Source organism: Boleophthalmus pectinirostris, unplaced genomic scaffold (genome assembly GCF_026225935.1).
Source record: "Boleophthalmus pectinirostris isolate CB_2022bp ecotype Guang Dong unplaced genomic scaffold, ASM2622593v1 HiC_scaffold_7, whole genome shotgun sequence".
NCBI lineage: Eukaryota > Metazoa > Chordata > Actinopteri > Gobiiformes > Gobiidae > Boleophthalmus > Boleophthalmus pectinirostris.
Genome location: NW_026571473.1, coordinates 21,608,584 through 21,630,508, shown reverse-complemented (window position 1 = coordinate 21,630,508; position 21,925 = coordinate 21,608,584). Strand labels below are relative to the sequence as shown.

At 38.8% G+C, this 21,925-nt stretch overlaps 4 protein-coding genes across 9 annotated transcripts in view; 1 reads left to right on the top strand and 3 right to left on the bottom strand.

Moving 5' to 3' along the window:
- Positions 1–5,409, bottom strand: part of ralgps2 (Ral GEF with PH domain and SH3 binding motif 2) — a 64,701-nt gene extending 59,292 nt beyond the window's left edge. For 2 of the 5 annotated variants that reach the window (XM_055164915.1, XM_020918727.2), the window contains exon 1: positions 5,155–5,400. The gene's annotated coding sequence lies outside the window, so the exon portion shown is untranslated. Of the gene's footprint in view, positions 1–5,154 lie in introns of all 5 variants that reach the window. The other 3 variants (XM_055164913.1, XM_055164914.1, XM_020918729.2) reach the window with 3 other exon arrangements.
- Positions 5,410–6,263: 854 nt separating this feature from the next.
- On the bottom strand, positions 6,264–7,547 carry LOC110154860 (cytochrome c oxidase assembly factor 7). Its single transcript, XM_020918906.2, has 3 exons — positions 7,129–7,547; positions 6,886–7,026; positions 6,264–6,787 (listed from the first exon to the last, which is right to left on the bottom strand). Exons 1-3 carry the CDS (start codon positions 7,235–7,237, stop codon positions 6,342–6,344), a joined length of 696 nt encoding a protein of 231 aa, XP_020774565.1. The 5' UTR covers positions 7,238–7,547; the 3' UTR covers positions 6,264–6,341.
- On the top strand, positions 7,533–13,298 carry zyg11 (zyg-11 family member, cell cycle regulator). The gene is made up of 19 exons (XM_055164911.1): positions 7,533–7,770; positions 7,901–7,969; positions 8,064–8,229; positions 8,395–8,606; positions 8,689–9,006; positions 9,079–9,192; positions 9,268–9,384; positions 9,455–9,595; positions 9,666–9,842; positions 9,921–9,985; positions 10,102–10,201; positions 10,270–10,320; positions 10,398–10,559; positions 10,872–10,919; positions 11,002–11,199; positions 11,280–11,332; positions 11,419–11,516; positions 11,620–11,817; positions 11,944–13,298. The coding sequence occupies exons 2-18, from the start codon at positions 7,940–7,942 to the stop codon at positions 11,805–11,807; spliced, it is 2,238 nt and encodes a 745-aa protein (XP_055020886.1). The 5' UTR covers positions 7,533–7,770; positions 7,901–7,939; the 3' UTR covers positions 11,808–11,817; positions 11,944–13,298.
- Positions 13,295–19,191, bottom strand: echdc2 (enoyl CoA hydratase domain containing 2). Of its 2 annotated transcripts, XM_020918738.2 has the most exons (11): positions 18,868–19,189; positions 18,723–18,790; positions 18,152–18,239; positions 17,975–18,061; positions 17,456–17,548; positions 16,154–16,210; positions 15,971–16,033; positions 14,992–15,116; positions 13,816–13,866; positions 13,700–13,747; positions 13,295–13,617 (listed from the first exon to the last, which is right to left on the bottom strand). In XM_020918738.2, exons 1-11 carry the CDS (start codon positions 19,103–19,105, stop codon positions 13,540–13,542), a joined length of 996 nt encoding a protein of 331 aa, XP_020774397.2. In that variant the 5' UTR covers positions 19,106–19,189; the 3' UTR covers positions 13,295–13,539. The 2 variants fall into 2 exon arrangements, with proteins under 2 accessions (XP_020774397.2, XP_055020891.1); XM_055164916.1 differs by lacking the exon at positions 13,295–13,617 and having other exon boundaries at positions 13,700–13,769; positions 18,868–19,191.
- Positions 19,192–21,925: the final 2,734 nt, after the last annotated feature.

Sequence of the window (21,925 nt, the reverse complement as noted above, 5' to 3'; positions counted from 1 at the left end):
CAGGGCCAGTTAAGTGCAAAGTCAAACTTGAGAAAAACGTATGACTATTTCTTCTTCTAGTCCGCAGTGCATGTAACTAAAATGTTTTGTTTGGGGTTTTTTAACTCGGGAATACCATTTATGTGAATAAAAAGCAAGGCTAGATATATATGTAGCTGTAGTATACTATTCAGAAAAGCAAAGCAACAACTATGATGTAAAAATATAGATCAAAGAAAATATATTTGGAGATAAAAGGTTTGCAGAAAAAAAGAAAAACGTAAGACTGGATATTTATTGTTGCTGGATAAGGCTGGGACAATAAAGGGAAAAGATTTCAGGTAACACATTTATGTAGATGTTCTTTTTATGTGGAGGGAAGGCAAGTTGAGGCAAACAATACTTTTCAAAGAACAGAGAAAAACAGTGTTGAATTATCTTTCCATGTTTGTGATCTATTGTCTTTGGCGGCGCTGCACTTTAAGTTCATAAGTTTCCATGACATAACATGGCTTAGCTAACGGTGTAGCTCTGAGCCAAAACTCCAGGGATCAGACAGACAGAAGAGGCACAAAGCATCGGATCGGGACGAAGCGCAGGGAAGTGGAAGGGCGAGGCAGAGCTCTGTTTATCCACCGCTGGACCAAAAGTAAGCAATTTCACCTCAAAGGGCTCTTATTGTGCATCGCGGTAGTCCTGGAATCCATTCAAAAGTCTATAAAAACAGTCATCACACAAAGACAGGCTTAGGTTAAAAGCTTATTTCCCGGGCCGTTACAAATGCACCCACTCATGTTAATACTCAGTTTACAAGCTGTGGTGAAAACGACTTATACAAGGCAAACAAATTAGAGCTATGTTTACCTAAATACACTTTTGTGCCACCACCCACAGCCTGCAGAAGCATGTGACACAAAATGCGTGTGAGAAAGATCGCGCCCTCAGTGTCGGTTAAGTTAGTGCCTCATTGCTGGTATTTTACACTCTTTAACTGCTTTACTATACCCCCTGCTCCTGAACTAACCTTTGACCTCATGACCCCTAGCATTGAAGAAGGGCCCACCACCGACAAATGGCTTGTCCGAGTGACTTCAGGGCAAAGTGATCAGGAAAATATTAAAGTCAAACTATCTAATGGTTAAATTAGAACACTTATAATACCCACATCCTTACTGGAATCAATATATGTTTGCAAAATATCTTTTCAAAAATTAAAGGCAATGATTGCATAAAAGATTGACAGACATTTTATTCAGATGAAGGGGCAATCTTTTTTCACTTCACTGAGTGCATTCAGTTTCAGAGAGAGCATGAGAGCAATCAGTTGGGATTCAATTTCAAATTTCAAGGACATTTCTGAGATTAAAATATTACTTTAAATTTTGTCCAAAAGAATCAGGCCTTTGTGGTCAGCGGCCTTGCATCCTGCCAGAGAACTGATAAAGAAGAGACACTGAAAAAAAAAGACTACGTAATACAATATGTCATCGTTCAACTAGCTCATTCAGTCACACATAGGAGAACCCAAATCCAGGAGAAACCCTGTGGGTGACTCTTCATTTATTTGAGAAAAAGTTGTGATAAACATATTTGAACACTTAAGATCTCAACTTATTCACATTCTAAACAGATCTGTGCACTTGTGAAAATGCTCACGGCCAAAGGCACTGTCAGCTGGGCAATTAACAGACCCTGCCCACAATGAAAAGTGTCAAAGACTTAAGGCCCAGTGGAGGCTCAACAAATCATGAGTTCAGTCCAATAATGTCCATCTTTAGTACATTGATCTATTGGTCCCTATACTGTTCATGGCTACAGATAAAAAAAAAAAAAAAAGATGATCTTTGAAGATTAATTTAAAACGGCAAAGCCCTGCACGTGTTAATATGGTATGAATGAGCATTGCGTGCATTATCAAGACACATTTTATAGATGATATACAAAATACTGAATGTTTTGTATAAGTAAATAAACTAAAACCAGTGGGGAGAGGAAAATGTGCCTTTTGATGCAAAACCACAGTTATGGTTCAGTGCAGACCTGAAGAACCGTGACATGTTTACCAGCTTCAGCTGATACTATCTTTAGCAGTGTGCAGTTTATACAGTTTTATTACAGCTCAGTTTACCCCTCTCTTATGAAAACACTGCATCTGCTGCCCACTCCACATGTTTTGTTGTCTACACCCACAAGAGCAACAAGACGTCAGCCGGAAGAGTCAAGTGTCTCCCACAATAAATCTCCAGTTAGAGGGGTCAGACTTTAGTCATATCATAATCAGATTCAAGTCTTGTTCATTTTTGAGTAAGACTGTGGTGGTATATTACATGTTTGGAATTATTACAAAATTTCAACTACAAAATTGTTATATCAATATTATCAATATTGTGCAGTACCATACAAATCTCTAATCTCTGTCTACATTACAGTTGTACCCTAGATTGCTGTTTTAAGTCACTTCAGTCACTTCTCCAAAACAAGTAGTTATTACAACACAACAGGAAGCACATGGTATATGGTACCAAACACTGAGAGGAGGCGGGGTCACATTTCCCTCTAAGTAGTGCATTCATCAGACAGGCCTCTGCAGTGATAAACGTATGGTGTCAGTCTCCAAGATAGCAAAAGCCATGCACCCCCATACAACTCCCACACCTCAGACCAGAAATACCATCCACAAATGAGACATTAGGGCAGCGGGATTCTTCAAAACAACTAGTTTTATACTACATAACAACCATATTATGAAGATAAAGTTAGCTTTACTGGAATGTTTGAGACTTTGGAGAAGTAAAGGTTCTCTTCTTCAAAAAAATTAGGTGTTTTGGTAGGATTAAAGTTTACCGATTACTGTCTCCCAGTGATGGAGAGAGGGCTGGAGATGCACAGAGCACAAGTGTGACGACATGTGACTGTGCAAATCCATCTGCGCAGAATTAATGTGGCAGACACGCACGTTCTGTCGCCCAGGCAACAGGGCTAGCTTTGAACACCAGCCACATGACAAATATATTCACAAATAAAACTTAAGAGCGTTATAGCAACAGAACAGTAAATCATTAGGGATGGGACCAGATCTCTCGCCTAGAGGTTATGACTATGTCTATTATTTGTCGCCTATCTGCAAGAATTATATAGGTTAGCAGTATAATTGATAATATATGCAATTAGTATCTCTATACATGGGTCACTACAGGAACAAGGATTCAAAACTACAATAAATTAGGCTAAGAAAGACATTTGCAAAAATCATATTTGACCAGACCATATTCGACACAAAATGCAGACCATATTTGACACGAAATGCACCTGACAATACAAGGAAAATAGCCTTTTCGTAAATTGCATATTTTATTCCAACTTAGTATCTAATCAGTAAATGTTTCAGTGCCTTTGTGTAATGCCAGTGCTCCTACAAAAGTCAGTTTTTTTTCTGATAAACTGCCTAATTCTAAAAGCAGAGGATAAGAGCAGCTGTATTTCATCCACAAACATTTGACAAAAGGCATGACGCAACAATGGTGTAATGTATATCAGAGAAACTCCATCTGAGAAAGACCAGTGCTTCAAGTGGATGACGCAAATGCAAAGCTGTACCGTGTTTTATCCTTTTCTCTTGTAAACACAGGGATCTGAGCGTGAGGGGAGTTTCATTTCACGCACACACATGTAATCGCCAACTAATCACGTTTACAGCAGGCCTTGGACTCAACAGTTCCACAGCAGTACAGAGCAGATGGGCCCATGTACACTTGGATTAACTCAGGTGGAGGAGGTGAGATGGAACCTTACCAGGGGGGCATATTAACAAAAGGTTTGACAAATTCATATAAGCAGATGAAAAACACTCACGTTATCACTTTTATTTATCACTTACTCGCAAGCTATATTTACTGTACATCAGTAAATACAAAAACAATGTTTAACATCAGTTGACTATTTTCCAAACAAAAAATACTGAAACAAACTATAAGATCAAATCCACTATACCCACAGTCATAACAATACAATGACACTATTTACTTCCCATTCTGTCTGTTAAGTCTAGTAGGAGCCCTTTCACACACTGTGCATGCCACAGTCTTCTGACATTTATAACTAGAGTTTCTCTGTTTTTTAACCAAAGAATGTTATTGAACTCTTCAGTGATTTGTTCAGACTTTTCTGCATAACATGACACCACATTACTGTAAGGCATGCAAGTCATGAGAGTGCACCAGTGACCTCCAGGTCATATGTTAACATTGGAGAACAGCAGCTCCACACAGAACACTGTGGCACATTCCTACGCCTTTAAATTTTAGTCTGTGGATGGGCTATCCATGGACTTTGATTATCCATGGATATTTCTGTCCTCATATATTGATCAAAGCCAGCCACATCACTCCAAAAGTACTTAGTATCTGTGAGCCAGTGTCTTAGTATGACAGCTTCACATTGGTCATTTCTAAATGTGGCATGTCTTTCAGAAATTCACAATAATGTGCTGTTCCTGACAAATGCAGGCGGGCTTAAGATGTGTGCAGTATTGTTCGTGGGAGAGCCCACGCCACACCCATAGCTCTCCCTGGAGGCAAACGTACCCGAGATCAGCGCCACTGACTGATGACGGGTTCAGAGAGGACAGGACGAGCTCCGCATGGCTAACTCTGCACACTCCCGGTCCATGCAAAGTCTCCCGCTCACGGGGACAAAGACAAACAGTTTGCAAACACGCGTAAAGTAGGACTTCACGTAAAAGCATAATTAATCGGTTTTAGGGCTCGCCGATCTTTTTAATCACAGGGCGCATTAGCACACTGCAGCAACAACTCATGCTAGCTTAAAAACATTAGCCTAGGCGGGCACCGCACGACTAACATTAGCATCAAATCAAAGTGTTGGCTCCGCGTTGTTCGTGGGTGCGGTGTCTGTGTATATTCACGCGGACTGGGATTTTAAAAAGATAACAAAATGAAAGCTTATTGACTCAATTTGCAAACAAAGTTGGATGATGTAAAGAATTGTCATTCCCTTGAGTCTATGATTCTGAATCCCGGTTAAGTTTCATTCGGGAGCATCCTTCGCTCAAAAACAAACCCACCCGAAGCTGTGCGTGGGGGGTAGGTTAGCTGCTAACTTACTTATGGCGGCGGGGGACCTCACAACAACACTGCAAACGAAAATATCACTCACCACTCACCGAGATGCGCCGTATTCCTCTCCCTGCAGCCGGGTTTCCAGCGGGTTCATGAGCAGACGGGGGAGATACGGGACAGCTAACAATCTGAGCTAATGTAAGGACACGGCGATGCGCCTCACAACAGCTGTGCTCTGTTTTGAATGAGGACTCAGGGCGCACGGCTGCGGGCGGAGCTACTGCGCAGACCTGCCATCACTACTGGGACAGTTAACACTTTTTGTTTTTTCAATAGTTGATTTTTCTTCCATCTAGATAGGAAATAAGTCAGCTGCGTGAACAGGTTTATTCATCAAATGAAAGCCAAAAGCACCACTTTTGTAGTTCAAAAAGTTCAAATGTTCTGTTCTAACGCCCTCTTGTGGAACTAAGATAATTCTGCAGTCTGAACCGGCGTTCCTCAAATACTCAAACCCCTTACCATTCCGAGGGACCATGCGTGAACCCTTGTACTTTTTCCTTTTTGTGCAACTTATGATTAAGCGGAACGATCAATCTCAAGCACATGACATAAATGGAAATCAATAACCCACTTTCAGTCAAATCAGCCATTCTGAGAAGAATCTGGACTCCAAACCCACAAATAAAAAATAGGCCTAACCCAAAAATTCACAAAGATTTCATAGGAGTTTTATATTATTTCCGCCTGGACTTTTTTGCCAAATTACAAGTTCCCATTTTTAGCATGATTTGTGCTTCAAGCTTTAACATGGGAATTGTCAAGACTCAACAAATGCTCAATCTGCTGTCTACGTGATCATCCCCAGAAACACCAAGTGTTACCTATTATTATTTTTACCACAAATAATTCAGGCAAAATTTGAAATCTGACTTTCTTCTGTGTAGCGTTCGTTCCCAATTAATATTAGAGTAGATCAGACAGCAGAGGCCAAAACAACAGAGCCTCAACTTCACAAAGAGTCCAGCCATTTGTCTGTGCTCCAAAGGGTTCAAAAACCGATTCAGTTTGAAATGAGACCCTCAGTTTGAAAGTCATTTTAGTCAGATGAACAGTTGGCAGGAATGGTAAGAGAAGTTGCTAATATATTCTAATATAATTGCTAGGATTAAAATGTAGGAATCACGCATGAACTCAAACCACATATTTTGTTTCAGTGTTTATGTCTGATATGTTTAAAAATACACAGAGCTGTTCTTAGGACAAAACTGAACTGTTTCACAATCACTCTCCAAATTTAAGTTGCCGTTCTTTCGCCAAACCATGAAGCTCCTTAGCTCGGTTTTTCAGTTCCTCTGCTTTCTTTTCATCCTTTTCTGTGCCATCACCAAGCTTGTACATGCGACTTGCATTGGCACATCCGTAGACATGTCCCAGTTCACAAGCCCTGTTGGCATACTTTAGTGCTAGTGACATATCTGAGGCCACACCACCTGGATTGCCTGTTATATACAAAGCACTGAGGTTGAAGCATGAAGGAGCAAATCCACCTGCACAGGCTTTCTCATAATACTGTCGAGCAGCCTTCACGTCTGGTTCTCCATCCGTGGCCCGTCCATCGTGAGCTAGGAGACCTACATTGTGGCAGGCGTCTATAGACTTCTTTCCTCCAGCATTGCAGGAGCGCAGAAAACAGGAGTAGGCAGCTTTCAGACACTCAGCTACGCCCCCTGGTGGAATATTAACGAAGAAAGAAATTAGAGAGAATGTCTTTCAACTTAGATGCTGCTTTTTGTTTATAAATTTTGATAACTGCAGTTGCACTTACCTTTCCCTGTGACATGATAGGCTCCAAGTTTATAGCAACTTTCCCCATGCCCATAAGTTTCGCAGTTGTGTTTAAGCACTTGTGCTGAAGCTTCATAATTTTTCTTCACCCCTTCCAAATAATCAGCCAGTCGTTGACACCCTACGAGTCACAATATACGAAAAGTTACTAAAATGTCAGTAGGATTGCAAAGACAGGATACATCTACATCTAGAGTCCTACATCTGTGGACAGTGCACGTACCTTCAGGGTCCTTTTCTTTGTAGCACTGAAAGCTGTATTCCACTCCTAAATTGTCTAAAAACTGCTTTACCTCTTTTTCATCCTCAAAGTTAATTAGTCCAGCCATCATAGAAGCTCAGTATTATAAAGAGCACGTATAATTCCGTAACCACTGCCCAGACAGATTATGACCTTGTTGGTATCACTTACATTGAGTTAAAGATTACGCTGTGGTTTCCAAAATTAAAAAAAAATGCTGTAGATTCGCAAAAGTGAAATTTTGCACGTACGTAAATCGATTAGCCACGAATAGTTATCGCTGTAATAATAAATAATCCAACAAACTTGTTAAGTAATGCAACCATGCCGGTGTATAGCGCCAAAGTCTTCCGTAATGTTTTCAACGAGTAGGCTTCCGTAGTTCCGCCCACTTTCCGTGTACTTCCTGTGTTATAACCTTTGTTTACTGTCACTCTTCTCGGTCCAGTCAAAAATAGACATATGGGTACTCCGTGAAAACTATCTATAAGCCTCGGTCATAAATTCAGAGCTGTTGTCGGGACAGCAATTGGTCAGTATCTTTTAAACATGCATTCCTGTGCGGCCGACGGCTACCAACATTTTTGCACGAAAAGCGAATTTCTTCTACCGAGGCAACAACAAGTGAGTTAGCTTGATCGTCTCTAACAGACGTTTTAGCTCGTCGTATGGTTCACATAATGTCAGATTGTAAAATAATTGCGTATTAAAGAGCCGCGCTGTAAAACATTTTGGGTCATTTTTTGTGGTAAAGGCTTTCTACGTGTGCATAAACGAACCATAAGTTTTAATCATGGCGATGGCCGCTTGTTTTTTAAATACGGTAAGTCATACTTTTACTTTCACATGCATCTTCTTTCCTATGATGCTGGATAACTGTGCATAGATTTGAAAGTGACCATGATAATGACCTCTAGGATGAAGCGTCCCCCGCGTCTCTCACAGACCTGTGCCTGACTTACGTAAGCCAGAACCTGGGATATTTCTCTCAGAAACGCCCTGATGGATCCCTGTGTTTAAGAGAGGCTGTACTGTTCCCACAAGAGCTGGCAGACCAGCTTTTAGCCAAGATGGCCACTGAAGGTAAACGCATTAACTGGCAATGTGCTGAATACTAGTGCAGCTACAGTAGATAATTCCAATTCTGAACATATGTAATATTCCTCAAATAAATATCCCATTGTACATTGTTCTAAAATGCATGAAATTTGAGCTAAACTAAAAGTGACATGTCTTCTTCTCTTGTAGGTCTTTTGAATGACAGTACAGTAGGAGTCTTTCGAAATAGTGAATATCTTCGTTTGAGGAGAGCATGTATCCGGACTGCACGCATCTCTGCTGAGGCCTTTCAGAGAGCCCTCTGTCCCCACAGGTTGCTGGAGCTTGATGCTGCTAGAGTAAATGCAGATCTCACAATACCTGATATTTTACAAGGACTGGCCACCAATAAGTACTGCCAGGTAAGCATAGAAACAGTAAAAACACCATTGACCTACCTTACCTAATGAACCATATAATTTATGTAATGTTCTTATTATACAGGAATCCCTACAGCGACTTGTGTTAACAGGTCTAACAATGTCCTCTCTGGAAGAACCAATCCAGTATCGATTCAGCTCGCTCCATGCTCTACGCTCCCTGTCTTTAGCCAATGTGGACTTTTATGACTCCGGGCTTGTGGATGTTTGCTCCCTGCCTCGTTTGGAGAGCTTGGATCTATCCAATACATCAGTCACCAACTTGACTCCTCTTTTGGGTCTAAAGGAGAGACTACGCTCCCTGACTCTGCATCAGTTAAAGAGACTAGAGATGAGCACTGGTCAGCTGCTGGGTGTCATCGGCCAGTTGGAAGTATTACAGGTTAGTTCATTGCTACCTTTTACATCATTATGTTGTATTATCATGAACTAATATTTTTACTGTAATATGCAGCACCTAGACATCAGCGATGACAAACAGTTCACTTCTGATGTTGCTCGTCAACTTCTTGGACAGCCTGGAATTTTGCCTGCACTTGTTTCCCTGGATGTGTCAGGGAGAAAGCATGTATGTCCAGATTTTAAATTGTTACTCAAGATTGTGAAGCTATATTTATGTTCACCAATTCATTATTTATTACAGGTGACTGACGCAGCTGTTAAAGCATTTGTCGAGGAGAGGCCAGGAATGACATTTGTTGGACTTCTTGCTACAGACGCTGGATTCTCTGATTTCCTCTCTGGAGAAGGAAATCTAAAGGTGGCTATAAATGCGTAGTATTTTATGCATGATGTACTAAAGTTATAGTAATTTACCTTGTGTTTAAAAGGTAACTGGCGAGGCTAATGAGAAGCAGATATGTGAAGCACTTCGCAGGTACAGTGAAAGAGAGGGTTTTGTGAGAGAAGCCCTGTTCCACCTTTTTAGTCTCACCCACGTCATGGAAAAACCAAGACCAGATATCCTTAAGGTGAATTAAAATTATAGAAATATTTATTAAGCTTACACAAACTAAATGTGTGTTTTTTCTGTGTGTGCAGCTGGTTGTTTTGGGAATGAGGAATCACCCGGCCACTCTAAATGTGCAGCTTGCAGCCAGTGCGTGTGTCTTTAACCTCACAAAGCAGGACCTGGCAGCAGGAATGCCAGTGCGACTGTTGAGCACCGTCACTCAACTTCTTTTGGAGGCTATGAGGACATTTCCCAACCATCAACAGGTATTTAACTTAAGTGTTGGTCTTTTAATGTTTTATTGTACACACTAATGCATAGAGCATTATACTTTTTCTCTTTAGTTACAGAAAAACTGCCTGCTGTCTTTGTGCAGTGATCGGATTTTGCAGGAAGTCCCCTTTAATAGGTAACATACTTATACCTTAACTGCAGATGACACCATTACACTGTTTTAACACACACCACGAGTGAAACTCTGTGACGATGTGTTAAAACATTGTTTGTATTCTGATATTACTTTAGGTTTGAAGCAGCTAAACTTGTGATGCAGTGGCTTTGCAATCATGAAGACCAAAACATGCAGAGGATGGCTGTAGCCATCATCTCTATTCTTGCTGCCAAAGTAAATATTGTAATATGTAATATGTAATATGTAATTCACAGTTTTACATTGTAATCCTCTTTTTGTAGTTGTCCACAGAGCAGACAGCCCAGCTTGGAGCAGAGCTTTTTATAGTGAAGGTAGATTTTCTTGTCTTTCAATGTCTAGTGACACAGAACCTTTTATTCTTTGTCATTTTTATTTTTTTTACCTACAGCAACTACTGCATATAGTTCGACAGAAAGCTACTCAGGGCGTGGTTGATGCCACTCTCAAATTCACTTTGAGTGCACTCTGGAATCTCACTGACGAATCACCCACAACCTGCCGTCATTTTATTGAGAACCAAGGGCTAGATCTGTTTATAAAAGTGCTGGAGGTAAACATGATTTACATGCTGTAAATGTAAATATGCTGTATGCTGTACTTATTTTTTCTATTCAGGTTAGTCATAGTAAAAAAAAAAAAAAATCTTCCATGCCTTGGAAATTTTGTGTGTGTGTATGTATGTATGTATGTATGTATGTATGTATGTATGTATATATATATATATATATATATATATATATATATATATATATATATATATATATATATATATTTGTGTGTGTGTGTATGTATGTATGTATATATATATATATATATATATATATATATATATATATGCACTCAACTTTCTTTCTTTTTGCAGTCATTCCCCAACGAATCCTCGATTCAGCAGAAGGTCCTGGGATTGCTGGTGAGTTTTTGCTTTTCTGTCACTGTGCAATAAATGAAAACCGTTCAATATGACATAAATAAATGTTTTGGTATATTGTTAGAATAATATAGCAGAGGTTGCGGAACTTCATGGAGAACTAATGGTGCAGGGTTTTCTGGACCATATTAGCACTTTACTGCACAGCTCAGAGGTGGAGGTTAGTTACTTTGCAGCTGGAATCCTCGCTCATCTCACATCCAGAGGAGAAGAGTCCTGGACACTCAGCCCCAGTCTGAGGTCCTCACTGCTCGAACAACTAGTAAGAAATATCCACTGTGTGCAAGTGTCAATAATTATATGCTCAATAGATTAATTTATTATGGCTTTTTTTCCCTTTAGCACAATGTTATTACAAAGTGGCCCCCACCTGAGTGTGAAATGGTTGCTTACAGGTAGGCTACAGTGTTTCCCCTTCATTTAAGATCATGTAAGAATTCTCTGTAACCTTTTTTAATATAATGTCCTTTTCATTTCATAGGTCATTTAACCCTTTCTTTCCTCTGCTGGAGTGCTTTCACACACCTGGTGTCCAACTATGGGCAGCTTGGGCCATGCAGCATGTTTGCAGTAAGAATGGTAATACACCAAATACCAATACATGTATTTTTATGTTCTTCTCTTGTTTTGTTTTTTTTTTTTTTTTCAATTTTAACCAAATTGTATTTCTGCGTCCTCTCAGCCTCTCGCTATTGCAGCATGTTGTTGGAGGAGGGTGGGCTACAACAGCTCGAACAGGTCCAGGCTCACCCTCAAACTCACAAAGACGTTAAAATGTTGGCAGAGAGTATTCTGGAGAGTTTACAGCGGCATCGAGCCCGAACTGGGCACCCTGTAAATGTGCCCCCAAGACGCCCAGTGGAACAGTGATTTCGCACAGGTACAATCCCTTTACAAGTCCACTTATTATAGCTGTTCAAAATCATTTAACAGTGTTCTTAAGCAAATGATCTTTATTTAAAAAGGAATATATGTATAGAAATAATTAATCCCCTCCTTTTTTCAGAAATAAAATCAGGAAAAAAGAGGACATAGCCTGGATTTTCCCAATGAGGGATTTTTTATGTGTGACATCAGGCACAAAGCATTAAGATATGTAATTATTTGCACACAATCTTATTTATTTCATAAATTAGTTGTAGTTGTGTGCAAGGTAAACCTATTATGAAATAATACAACTAATGAGAAAATTTAAATTCTGTAGTAATTCTGTCATTGGCATTATTATGACCTCTGACCTGAATAACAGTTACGGGTTATAGCAAATGTTTATGTTGTCTGGATTGTTTGAATATTTAGTTTATTTAATGCATGACTCTGCTGTGAGCTCAAGCATGCCACATTTGTCTCAGTGTGTACACCATTCATTTAGGAATGCCTGCCTGTATGTCTATAGCATTTTTTCAAATGAAGCATCACCTTTGGGTCCAGACTACTTCTCTTGCCTCTATTTTATTAGCCAGTGCGTTGATATGAATGGACACTTGTTGTAGGTTTGTTGTGGTTCAATATACTTTATAATATAAAGGCCTAAATAATTAAAAGGGGTCACTTTAGTGTGCAGCACATTGACAGTTGTATACAGTAGTTATTCTGTAAATCATACATCATACCTAAGTAGCTGTGCTCTAAAGAGGATCATGAATGAAATGTTTATTCCAAGGTCTAGAAAAGCTGCAGTGGCAATAAAGGACTGGTCCATGTTTTGGACTTCATTTTGGAGACTTTCTCCTTGAGAAAATAGCATAAATAATATGTTCACTGTGCTTCCCATTTTGTTAATGTCTTTAAGACAAAGAAAGCGCTTCAGTGTGAGCATGTGTATGTACATTGTACAAGCTGCATCTAAGAGTGTCAATATTTTGTAATGAAAGTGAATAATGCCTGACCAAGGGGGGATGCATGTTTTTTGTCTATATACGTTTACTAGCCAGGCCTTCAGTTCCATCTTCTGACAAGAATATAAGACATATCTGTCTATTTATCAAGTTGATGATGCAATGTTGGTAACTCTTAGGTATCATAATTTCCAAACTAAAGGTACTTCACTTCATTAGTGTGCAAATCAGATTTTATCATGAGTATCCTGGTTAAAGGAATAAAGTTTTCCATTGTTGGTTAAACTGGGCATTCTGCAGTTTAACTGAAAAAGGGGAACCCTTCTTTTATTTTTTGTGAACAGTACATTTATGGCAGAATAGAATGTAGTTTTCTGGTACTCTTAATAAGATCCAAACTGATTGCCTGGGTAAAGACCAGCTCCATTTATTGTACAAAAAATTGTAGATGGAGAATTAAACTGTGCCATGTCATGCTGAGAGTGATGTTTTCATGTTATAATAAAGAATGTACATTCCTGAAGATTTTGTACTTTTTTTTTATCATTTATGTTCAACAGAATAAATGCATGTTAAATACAGTAGAAATAAGAGCCTTATGTCAGTAAATTCAGTAAACTAGACATAAAACTTAAAGCTGGTTACATTAATTTACATTTACATATAAATGTGATTCAGTTGCTTGAGCACGTAATGGTCTAATTTCCTCTGCTGTCTGATCATGTCAGGATGCTTCTGTGGTGTGGACACTCAAATACTATTGTTTATTCCCCTATGTAATTTGGAGGTCTCTTTTCAATAAAAGCAGCCATACCCTCCTGTCTGTCCCGTGTTGGGATCACCTAAAATAACAATACATAAATAAAAGCTAGAATTATGCATACAAATTAACAATGTGGTTTTAATGACATTCAAGCGTCTTACCCGGGCATAACACATCCTCTCTATTGCCATTGCTGATGTCATATCAACCTGAGGGAAAAAATAATAAAGACTGATTTATGCTGAGAAAAATAAACATGAGGTAACTTGTGACTCACCTCAACACCTCTATTCATTGCTTCCTTTGCCATTCGCACAGCAATGGGAGCCTGTGTTAAAATACATAATGCTGAAATGGTTTTAAAAAAACGGACTCGTGTGTATATATATATATATATATATATATATATATATATATATATATATATATATATATATATATATATATATATATATATATATATATATATATATATATACACACATATAAGGATGAAATGTGAATTTTGACATCATGATATGATTGTTGTTGTCACTGTACTTTCTTGGACTACTTTTTATAAATACCAACCACAACAGACCAGGAAGATGCTCTGAGCCACACATCTAGCCATCAAAGTCATTCAAATACAACCACTGTGTATCACAAAGTGACTGGAGGAAGGGGCATTAACGATCAAATCATGATCTGTCTTCATACTGTAATATATCTGCTTCATATTTGATATGGCTCTATTACTAGCCAAATGTGCAAAACCTCCATAGAGATAAGTAAAAACTATCTTAAAAAGTAAACAAACTGTTAAGATGATGTGTCAAAACTTGTAAATACATTTAAATCATACAGACTACTACAATGTCACTATACACTTTAATTAAAATTTTGTACTCATTATTTTAAAACCCTACTGGTTTAACCTTAGGCTAATGGAAAATTCTATGATGTAGAACAACACAATCCCAAATTCTTATGAATATTGATCTTGTTCTATTAATAACATTTTTTTGCCATTCATATACAGTATATATCATACATACATGTATATATCATCATATATCAAACAGTATAGGTAAGACAGTACTAAATCACCTCTTACCTATACTGTCTAATAAAGATGTACAACTAAATCAGTCCTGATCTTCATTACAGCTGTACACTCAAACACAGTATCAATCATGTCCATATACACCAGCATCTGTCTGAGTGTTGTGCTTCTCCACATGACTGCTGCTTTGGCCCAAATGACTGTGGGCATTTCAAGTGAACTGAAAGAAATGCATAATGACAGAGACCCAGAGAGAAGTGAAAAGAGAAGGGACAGAGAGGGAGGGGTGGGGGGAAGTACAGATTGAAAGATGTCTCGAAATGCATGACAGCAGCAATAAGAAAACTGTTATGGAGTGGGAAAGCATCACTATCAAAGAAGGAGCAAAGTGTTGCAGTGTGTTCTGACCTGGGGCAGTATCTCTCTGGCCAGACTGAGTGCTTCTCTGTAGGCAGAATCTCCAGCCTCGTTCTGGTCAACTGCCCTGTTTACGAGTCCCATCTCTACAGCTGTACGTCCATCTATACGCCGCCCTGATAGCACAATAACAGCACACAAGTCTGTCAGCAATATGGGCACAAGAAACTCTTTCCGAGGTAAAATCACAACTCAAGCACTACCACTCTGCCTTTTGAGGTTTTCTAGTGCCTAAAGGCTATGAGACAATATAGAGCTACAAAGAAATAGTATATGCAAGGTATAGGTTACAATTGAGTTCAATTCAATATACAGGGGTGTCAAATTCAAATTCACAGAGGGTCAAAATTAAAAACTGGGACTAAGTCATGGGCCAAACTAAATATTTAATGAAAAATTTCTTCAACATCTGTATGTTTTTTTCTTCTTTTGAGATATGTAAAACCTTTTCTTATTAAAATAAATGTTTAATAATAGTATTGCTTACACACTGAATTCAGAACAAACAATATAAAATAATAACAAAATTTTAAATAAATAATGTCTCTATAGCCTGTGTAGACAGCAGGCCAGCTCTTATACATATTTGATATGATCTTGCAGGCCAAATATAATTATATTGCGGGCCAAATTTGACCCACGGACCTGAGTTTGACATGTCTGATCTACAATAACAACAGAAATGGTTGTTTTCAGAATTGGTTGGGAAGAAATAAGTACATGAAGATTTTTTTTTTTTTTTAAACAATGGCTATATATGAATGCATAAAGTTGTAAATTTGAATAATTAAAATCCAAGCATTAGAGAATGTTATACTGACCCATCCCAAAAAGACTTTGATGTAAGGGCTTATAGAATAAAAGATACAGTACGTCACTTTAATATGCAAATTACTGCACACTATAAGGTAATTATTAACTGTGACGTCAATAAGTTGACTGTATTATAGTAACCATATTGTATCAGCACCTGTGAAGATGAGCTCCTTGGCTAGAGCGAGACCAATGGTCCGTGGCAGGCGTTGACTGCCCCCTACAGGACAAAGAAAAATCCAAGGTCATGCTACAGCTGTCCATTCATCTCAATATACCATACTTAATAAAACAAGGAAAGGGCATCTGAACTTGTTCATTTGACCTCTGGATTTCTTACCCGCCCCTGGGAGCAGACCTCTCGTTGTCTCAATCAGCCCCATATGTGCAGAATAGGCTGAAACACACACACACACACACAAACTATAAAGGACAGTTGAAGGTCTGCAGCAGCGTGCCATTAACCTGCACAGGGCGTGAAGTCTGACTGATGCTTCTGTCACAGCAGCTCGGACAAACACCTGCTCACCTCCGCATCAAGGCCACACCAATCATAGAGCAGCAATAAGTGAACCAGCCAATCACAGAGCAAAGTCAGCAGTGAGAACAGCTGGGCATAGGTCTGGCCTCTGAAGCCCCTCATTAGTCCCACGTCTCATCAGAAATGTGTCGGCACAAAGATCTCAATGTCAAATGTTAAGTACTAGCTGTGATGCTATGTCTCTCTGGGGCACTCAAAATACACTGCAGTCAAATCTGACCAGAGAGGAAGGACTTTTGCATGACACTGAAATTATGGTTTATGGCAGTAGCAAAAATGTGAAGGAAATATTTTGGCTTTTTTTTTTATTTGGGAACTGATGAAAATAAACTGTAAATATACAGGCTTTTCTATGCTGATTCTGTATTGCAGACTGTTGTGTCTTTGGGTAATTCACTCAACGCTCCTTTCTCACAAAGCATGGGAACCAACTTATGTGAATGTGAGTGTGTATTTTGGTATTTCTGGGGGCAGGTCCCCATGATTTAAATTCTTTATTTTTTAGATCTTGACTTAAAGTTCTGATATGGTTATAGGTTAAGGTTATGGTTTAGATTAAGTTCAGAGAAGTAGTAATTGTGGTTAAGATTGGGGATAGTCTCCAGGAAATGTATGAATGTCAATGTAATGTCCCTTAAAAGCCCAGAAACCCAACATGTGTGAAGTGTCATCATAATAGGTGGTATTTGGAAAGATGTTACCCACCAAAAATCATGCATAATCAATTTAAAGTTCCTATGTTATGCAAAATTGACTTTTGTGGGCTTTAAGACCTGTTATAATGTTGTTATATCACATCTGGAGTTTTGTTCCATTCACACATGTTTGAGTAACCCTGCATCATTAGTCTGTCTACATCTCAAAAGCTCAAAATGCCCTGTTCCACACTGTATTAAAACATAATATCACAAAGTGGAGTGTTTTCTGTTCCTAAATATGCAGGGTTTGTTAAACATGTAAATGAAACAAATAACATTTATTACAATTATAAAACCCTTTAGCAGTTATTATAAAAGTCACATTAGGATAATTTATACACTGGAATGCTGAGAACTTGTTGACTCGGCTAACACACTTCGGTCTCACTTAGCCATCACTAACCTGCAGTACGAAGGTCACAGGCCAAAGCAAGCTCCAGTCCACCCCCCAGAGCAACTCCATCTATGGCTGCTATAGTTGGCATGGGCAAGACAGCTGCAAAAAACAAGTAAGAAAAGTTAGTTAATATTAGTCCTCTCACGATAACACATTTTGAAGTGCTTTATATTGCTGAAGTAAATATCAACGATAAACACTAATATTTAAACAAATGTATGTCACTGACACAAAAACACAAGAGCAGATTTAAATCTATTCTAAATCTACAATATATGTTAAAAAAAAAAAAACAACATGAGCTACAATAAATAAATAGCTTAATGAAACACCTAAGTACTTAGTTTGTATCTGTAACGGGTCATAGAAGTTATTAATTCAACCTATTACATCTTAAATCTTATCAAATAGTGAAAATATAACAAAAATAATTACCAGTAATGTAAAGAAAATTTAATTATTGTAACAGGCCTAGTTAATACAAACAGTATTTAATTGCCCTCATTTCAGACTTTTGATCTATACCTATCTGAGTCATGAGAGAGCGGAGGCCGTGGACAAACAGGTCTGACTCAGAGTTGTCCATGAGGGCTCTCTCCTTTAAGTCTGCACCTAAATCAACACGCACACATCAGACATTTTTAGACAAGCTTTGATCTCCAGAAACACCAGGTGGATTTCAGCAGGAGGAGAAAGACTCACCTGCACAGAAAACTCCAGGAACCAGGCTCCGAAAGACAACAACCCGGGCTGTCGAATCAGTGGACACAGAGGACAACAGCTCTCTCATCTACAGGCATATACAAAGGAATTCTGAGCTACCAAGATTCAATTGTATGATCAAATTACAAAGATTATGTAGGTCTGTGTTGCAATCCTACTGAATTCACTGTGTACAATTATTAAAAGTAGGTTGGTTAAGCAGAAACCTTCAGGGAATATAAGTGAAGATGCTGTAGCAGCTGTTGTATAGCTGTTATAGAGCTGTAAAACATAGTGTACTGAAACATACTGTTGTCCTAATAAAGATCTAGAATAGTCCTATTATAGACCTGGTTTGTTTGGCGGTAGGCTTACTTGGTGTGAAATGTTTGAGGACAAACATAGTTTTATTAGCCTACTTAAAGCAGCAGTGAGAGTGTCAGCCTTCTGCAATTAATATTGAAGTCTAGGCTAACATTAGGCAACTAAAAGGATGGAGTATGCTGTAAAGTACACTTACTGTAGGTCTATATGTTTAGTCCTACATTATCCTACAATAATGTCAACCTACCTGTGATACAAACACGTGTCCCAACGCATTCCTTGCTTTTTGTCTGCACATGAGCACCTCCACAATACCTGCACAACATCCAGCATGTCAGAACCATCATTTTCCTAAACAGCATTGTCTATCTATTAGCAAACTGCAAAATTACCATCATCATCCCCGTCTAACCGCTTTAAATCCACCTCCACAGCCACTCCCGCATCTGTGTGCTGTTTGCGGTCCTGTCTGGAAGCGTATCCCGCCACAGAGCCACTTGCCTCGGTCACGAGCAGCGCTCGTTCTCGGTGTGGCGCATGGAACCTCTGGCACTGTGAAATGCAACATCTAGCGGGTGAATTTAGTGTCAAACACCGCAATATCACACGCTTACGGAGGAAAGTTGTCATATTGAATAGTTTAAAAGTTACTTTGATGTTGCAAATCAGGAAGAGTTTATCGGAAGTTCACCTTGTGGACTTCCTGTTTTATAAGATTACTCAGTTACTTTTTAAATTGGCTACATCATTCATTTCTAACACAAACGCATGTTTGCCGGTAACACTGGAAGTTATGCAACGGTCTTACGAAATTCCGGACTTCTAGGCATGTTACATGACAGCTGCTAATGGGATTTTTGTGTAGGTCTACTACCTGTTTCAAGTTTCTTTTTGTGTCACAAACCATGAAATTGCAGTATTTTACTTTTGTGGAATAAATATACCTTTTGTGGTTGCAGACAGTGTCCGGAGTCCCTTCAGACTCCTCTTCAGACAGAGCAGGTGTTGAGGTCAGCTTTTCCATCAGCTTGTCCATGTCTAGTCTGAACATGCATTATTGAATGGGTCTTTATGGTTATGCAATGGTACAACCAGGCAGTGGTTCTGCAAGCTTTATGGCAAATTCAGATTATGGGCATAGAAAAAAAATAACCATTTATAACCACATACTACTATTACTGCTGCAGTAGCAAATATGCTTTACTACTGTAGGCTATGGTGTTTTTGTGCCTATAAGCATCATATATTGTGGCCTATTCTCCCACCTTGGCTGGCTCATTGCTTGGTATCTAGCATACACCCTTGTCCAATATAGACATATCATTCTACAATCTGTTTTAATGATTTGCCTCCTTTCCTTTCTTTGTATGTTTCTAATGCAATGGAAAACTGATGGTAGATGACACTCACTGTTTATATATGAGGCTGTTTGAGCGACAGAATCTGAGCCAAAGGACAAACGCACCATCGTAACTGAAACTGGTCTGGTCTGCCACTGTCACCAAAGATCACCAGTATCAAAGACAAGTTAATACGTCAAAGGCGAAAGAGAAGATAGGGCACCATACATGATTCATCAAATGGGCTTTTATAATAACATTTAGCTACTGTTCTTCACTTTTTTGTGAACTTTGAGTCCCCCTCCTTTAATTCAAGTGTGCAGATATTCTTTATATGAGCATGTAACCCTTCTAAAAAAAAAAAAAAAAAAGCCTGAAATTGCCAAAAATAGTGACCTGTGTTGCCATGTAGCTAACATATGAAATTTCGGCAAGAGACCAACTCACAGATGACAAAGAGGCGAGCCACTGAGATGGTCTGAGCTTTGACTTTGAATGTATTGTAAGATTAGATTATAACAGACAACAGGCTCTGAAAAATGCTGATATAAGACAATGAAGTTATGGTAGTTTGAGTGAGAGCACACTGAATTTACTTAAACTGTTTATGAAAAATTAATAGCAGAAAAATGGTTCTGAATGAGCAGCAATCCACTTTGTCTCCTGCAGGGGGCAGCTTTGTATAAAATGCATCAACTACCTTCAGCTTCTCTTTTTCCATCAGATATCAACCTATCTGGCTACAACTTTTGCATTGAGCATAATAATAATAATAATAATAATAATAATAATAATAATAATAATAATAATAATAATAATAATAGTATTTTATTTATGTTCAGTCAACAGGCAAGTGTGTATCCAGACTGTGGCAGAGAGACCTCCAGACCCTAGATGGCTCAGGGGGTTGATATGGGCACAGTGGCTGGTGACAGGGCAGGATCCTGGGCATGAGTCAGAGCGTTGAGTGGCGTCTTGTTACTGGATCTGTCTGTCAGAGGAGACACTGCAGCTCTGCCCTGAACTTACACCCAGTTTGACCTCTGATGTTTTAACACAAACCATGTGAAAATGTTTGGGTGGTGTTATTATCTGATCATCTTTTTCAGGACACAATAGCTATGACCAGTACACGGAGAAGTGTCAGACAATATCCTATATTCAGAGCCAGGTATGTTATGAATCGTTCAGAATGACCGTGTAGTCTGAAAAGCTGATATAGGTATAGGTTTATGTGACAAGATTGCAAAATAACTTCCTGATTATAAAAAATTATAAAGGTTGCACCATGCCATCATAGAATGGAATGGTCTTTAGGTTGATGGGTGTAACCAGCAGCCTTGTCCCAGATAAAATCATAGAAAATGAGTTGGATGGATAGTGTACCTTTCTTATTTATTTATTTATTTATTTTATTTATTTATTTGAACCAATATTGTTGTTTACAGTTATACAGAATACTTTGGGTCTCTGGACAGTGCCACATTTTTGTTGACAATTAGCCAACTGCAATTTAAGTGTTATGTGACACTTCCTTGGTTAAAATAACACTGATGACTGCACGTTAAACTAATATAATGTCTTTAATAACTATATATGTTATATATGATATGATGTATATTCTGCTGCAGTTTGGAGCCTCGACACATACAGTCTAGTGCATTACAGCAGCATGCAGGTCCACAGTGTAGCCCGCCATCCGCATGACTGATGTATGATCTTACTCCTGGTTCAATTACATTAGAATGATGGAATCCTTTATGTGCTGGAAAAGGGGGTGAGACTTATGGCCTGCAAGATAGTAAGATCAAAGAAGAGTTATGTGCATTCTCTGCCATAGGGAAAGAGACTTACACCAGCATGAAAAAGTAGAGTAGAATATATATCAGCCATGTAAAACTCGTTAAGATTTGGTTCAAGGGTCTAATGTGAGAGCACAGACATGCCCAGCTGTATAATAATGAGTGACAGGGAGAGGCCGGAGTGGATCATCTGGGCGTCTGGCTGCTGACAGCTGACACTGCACATAGCCTTATTAAAAAATAAAGATGTTTCTACTGCAGTCTCTACTCCCTTCACTCACAGGCATTTTGTGACAGACTTTGAGAGG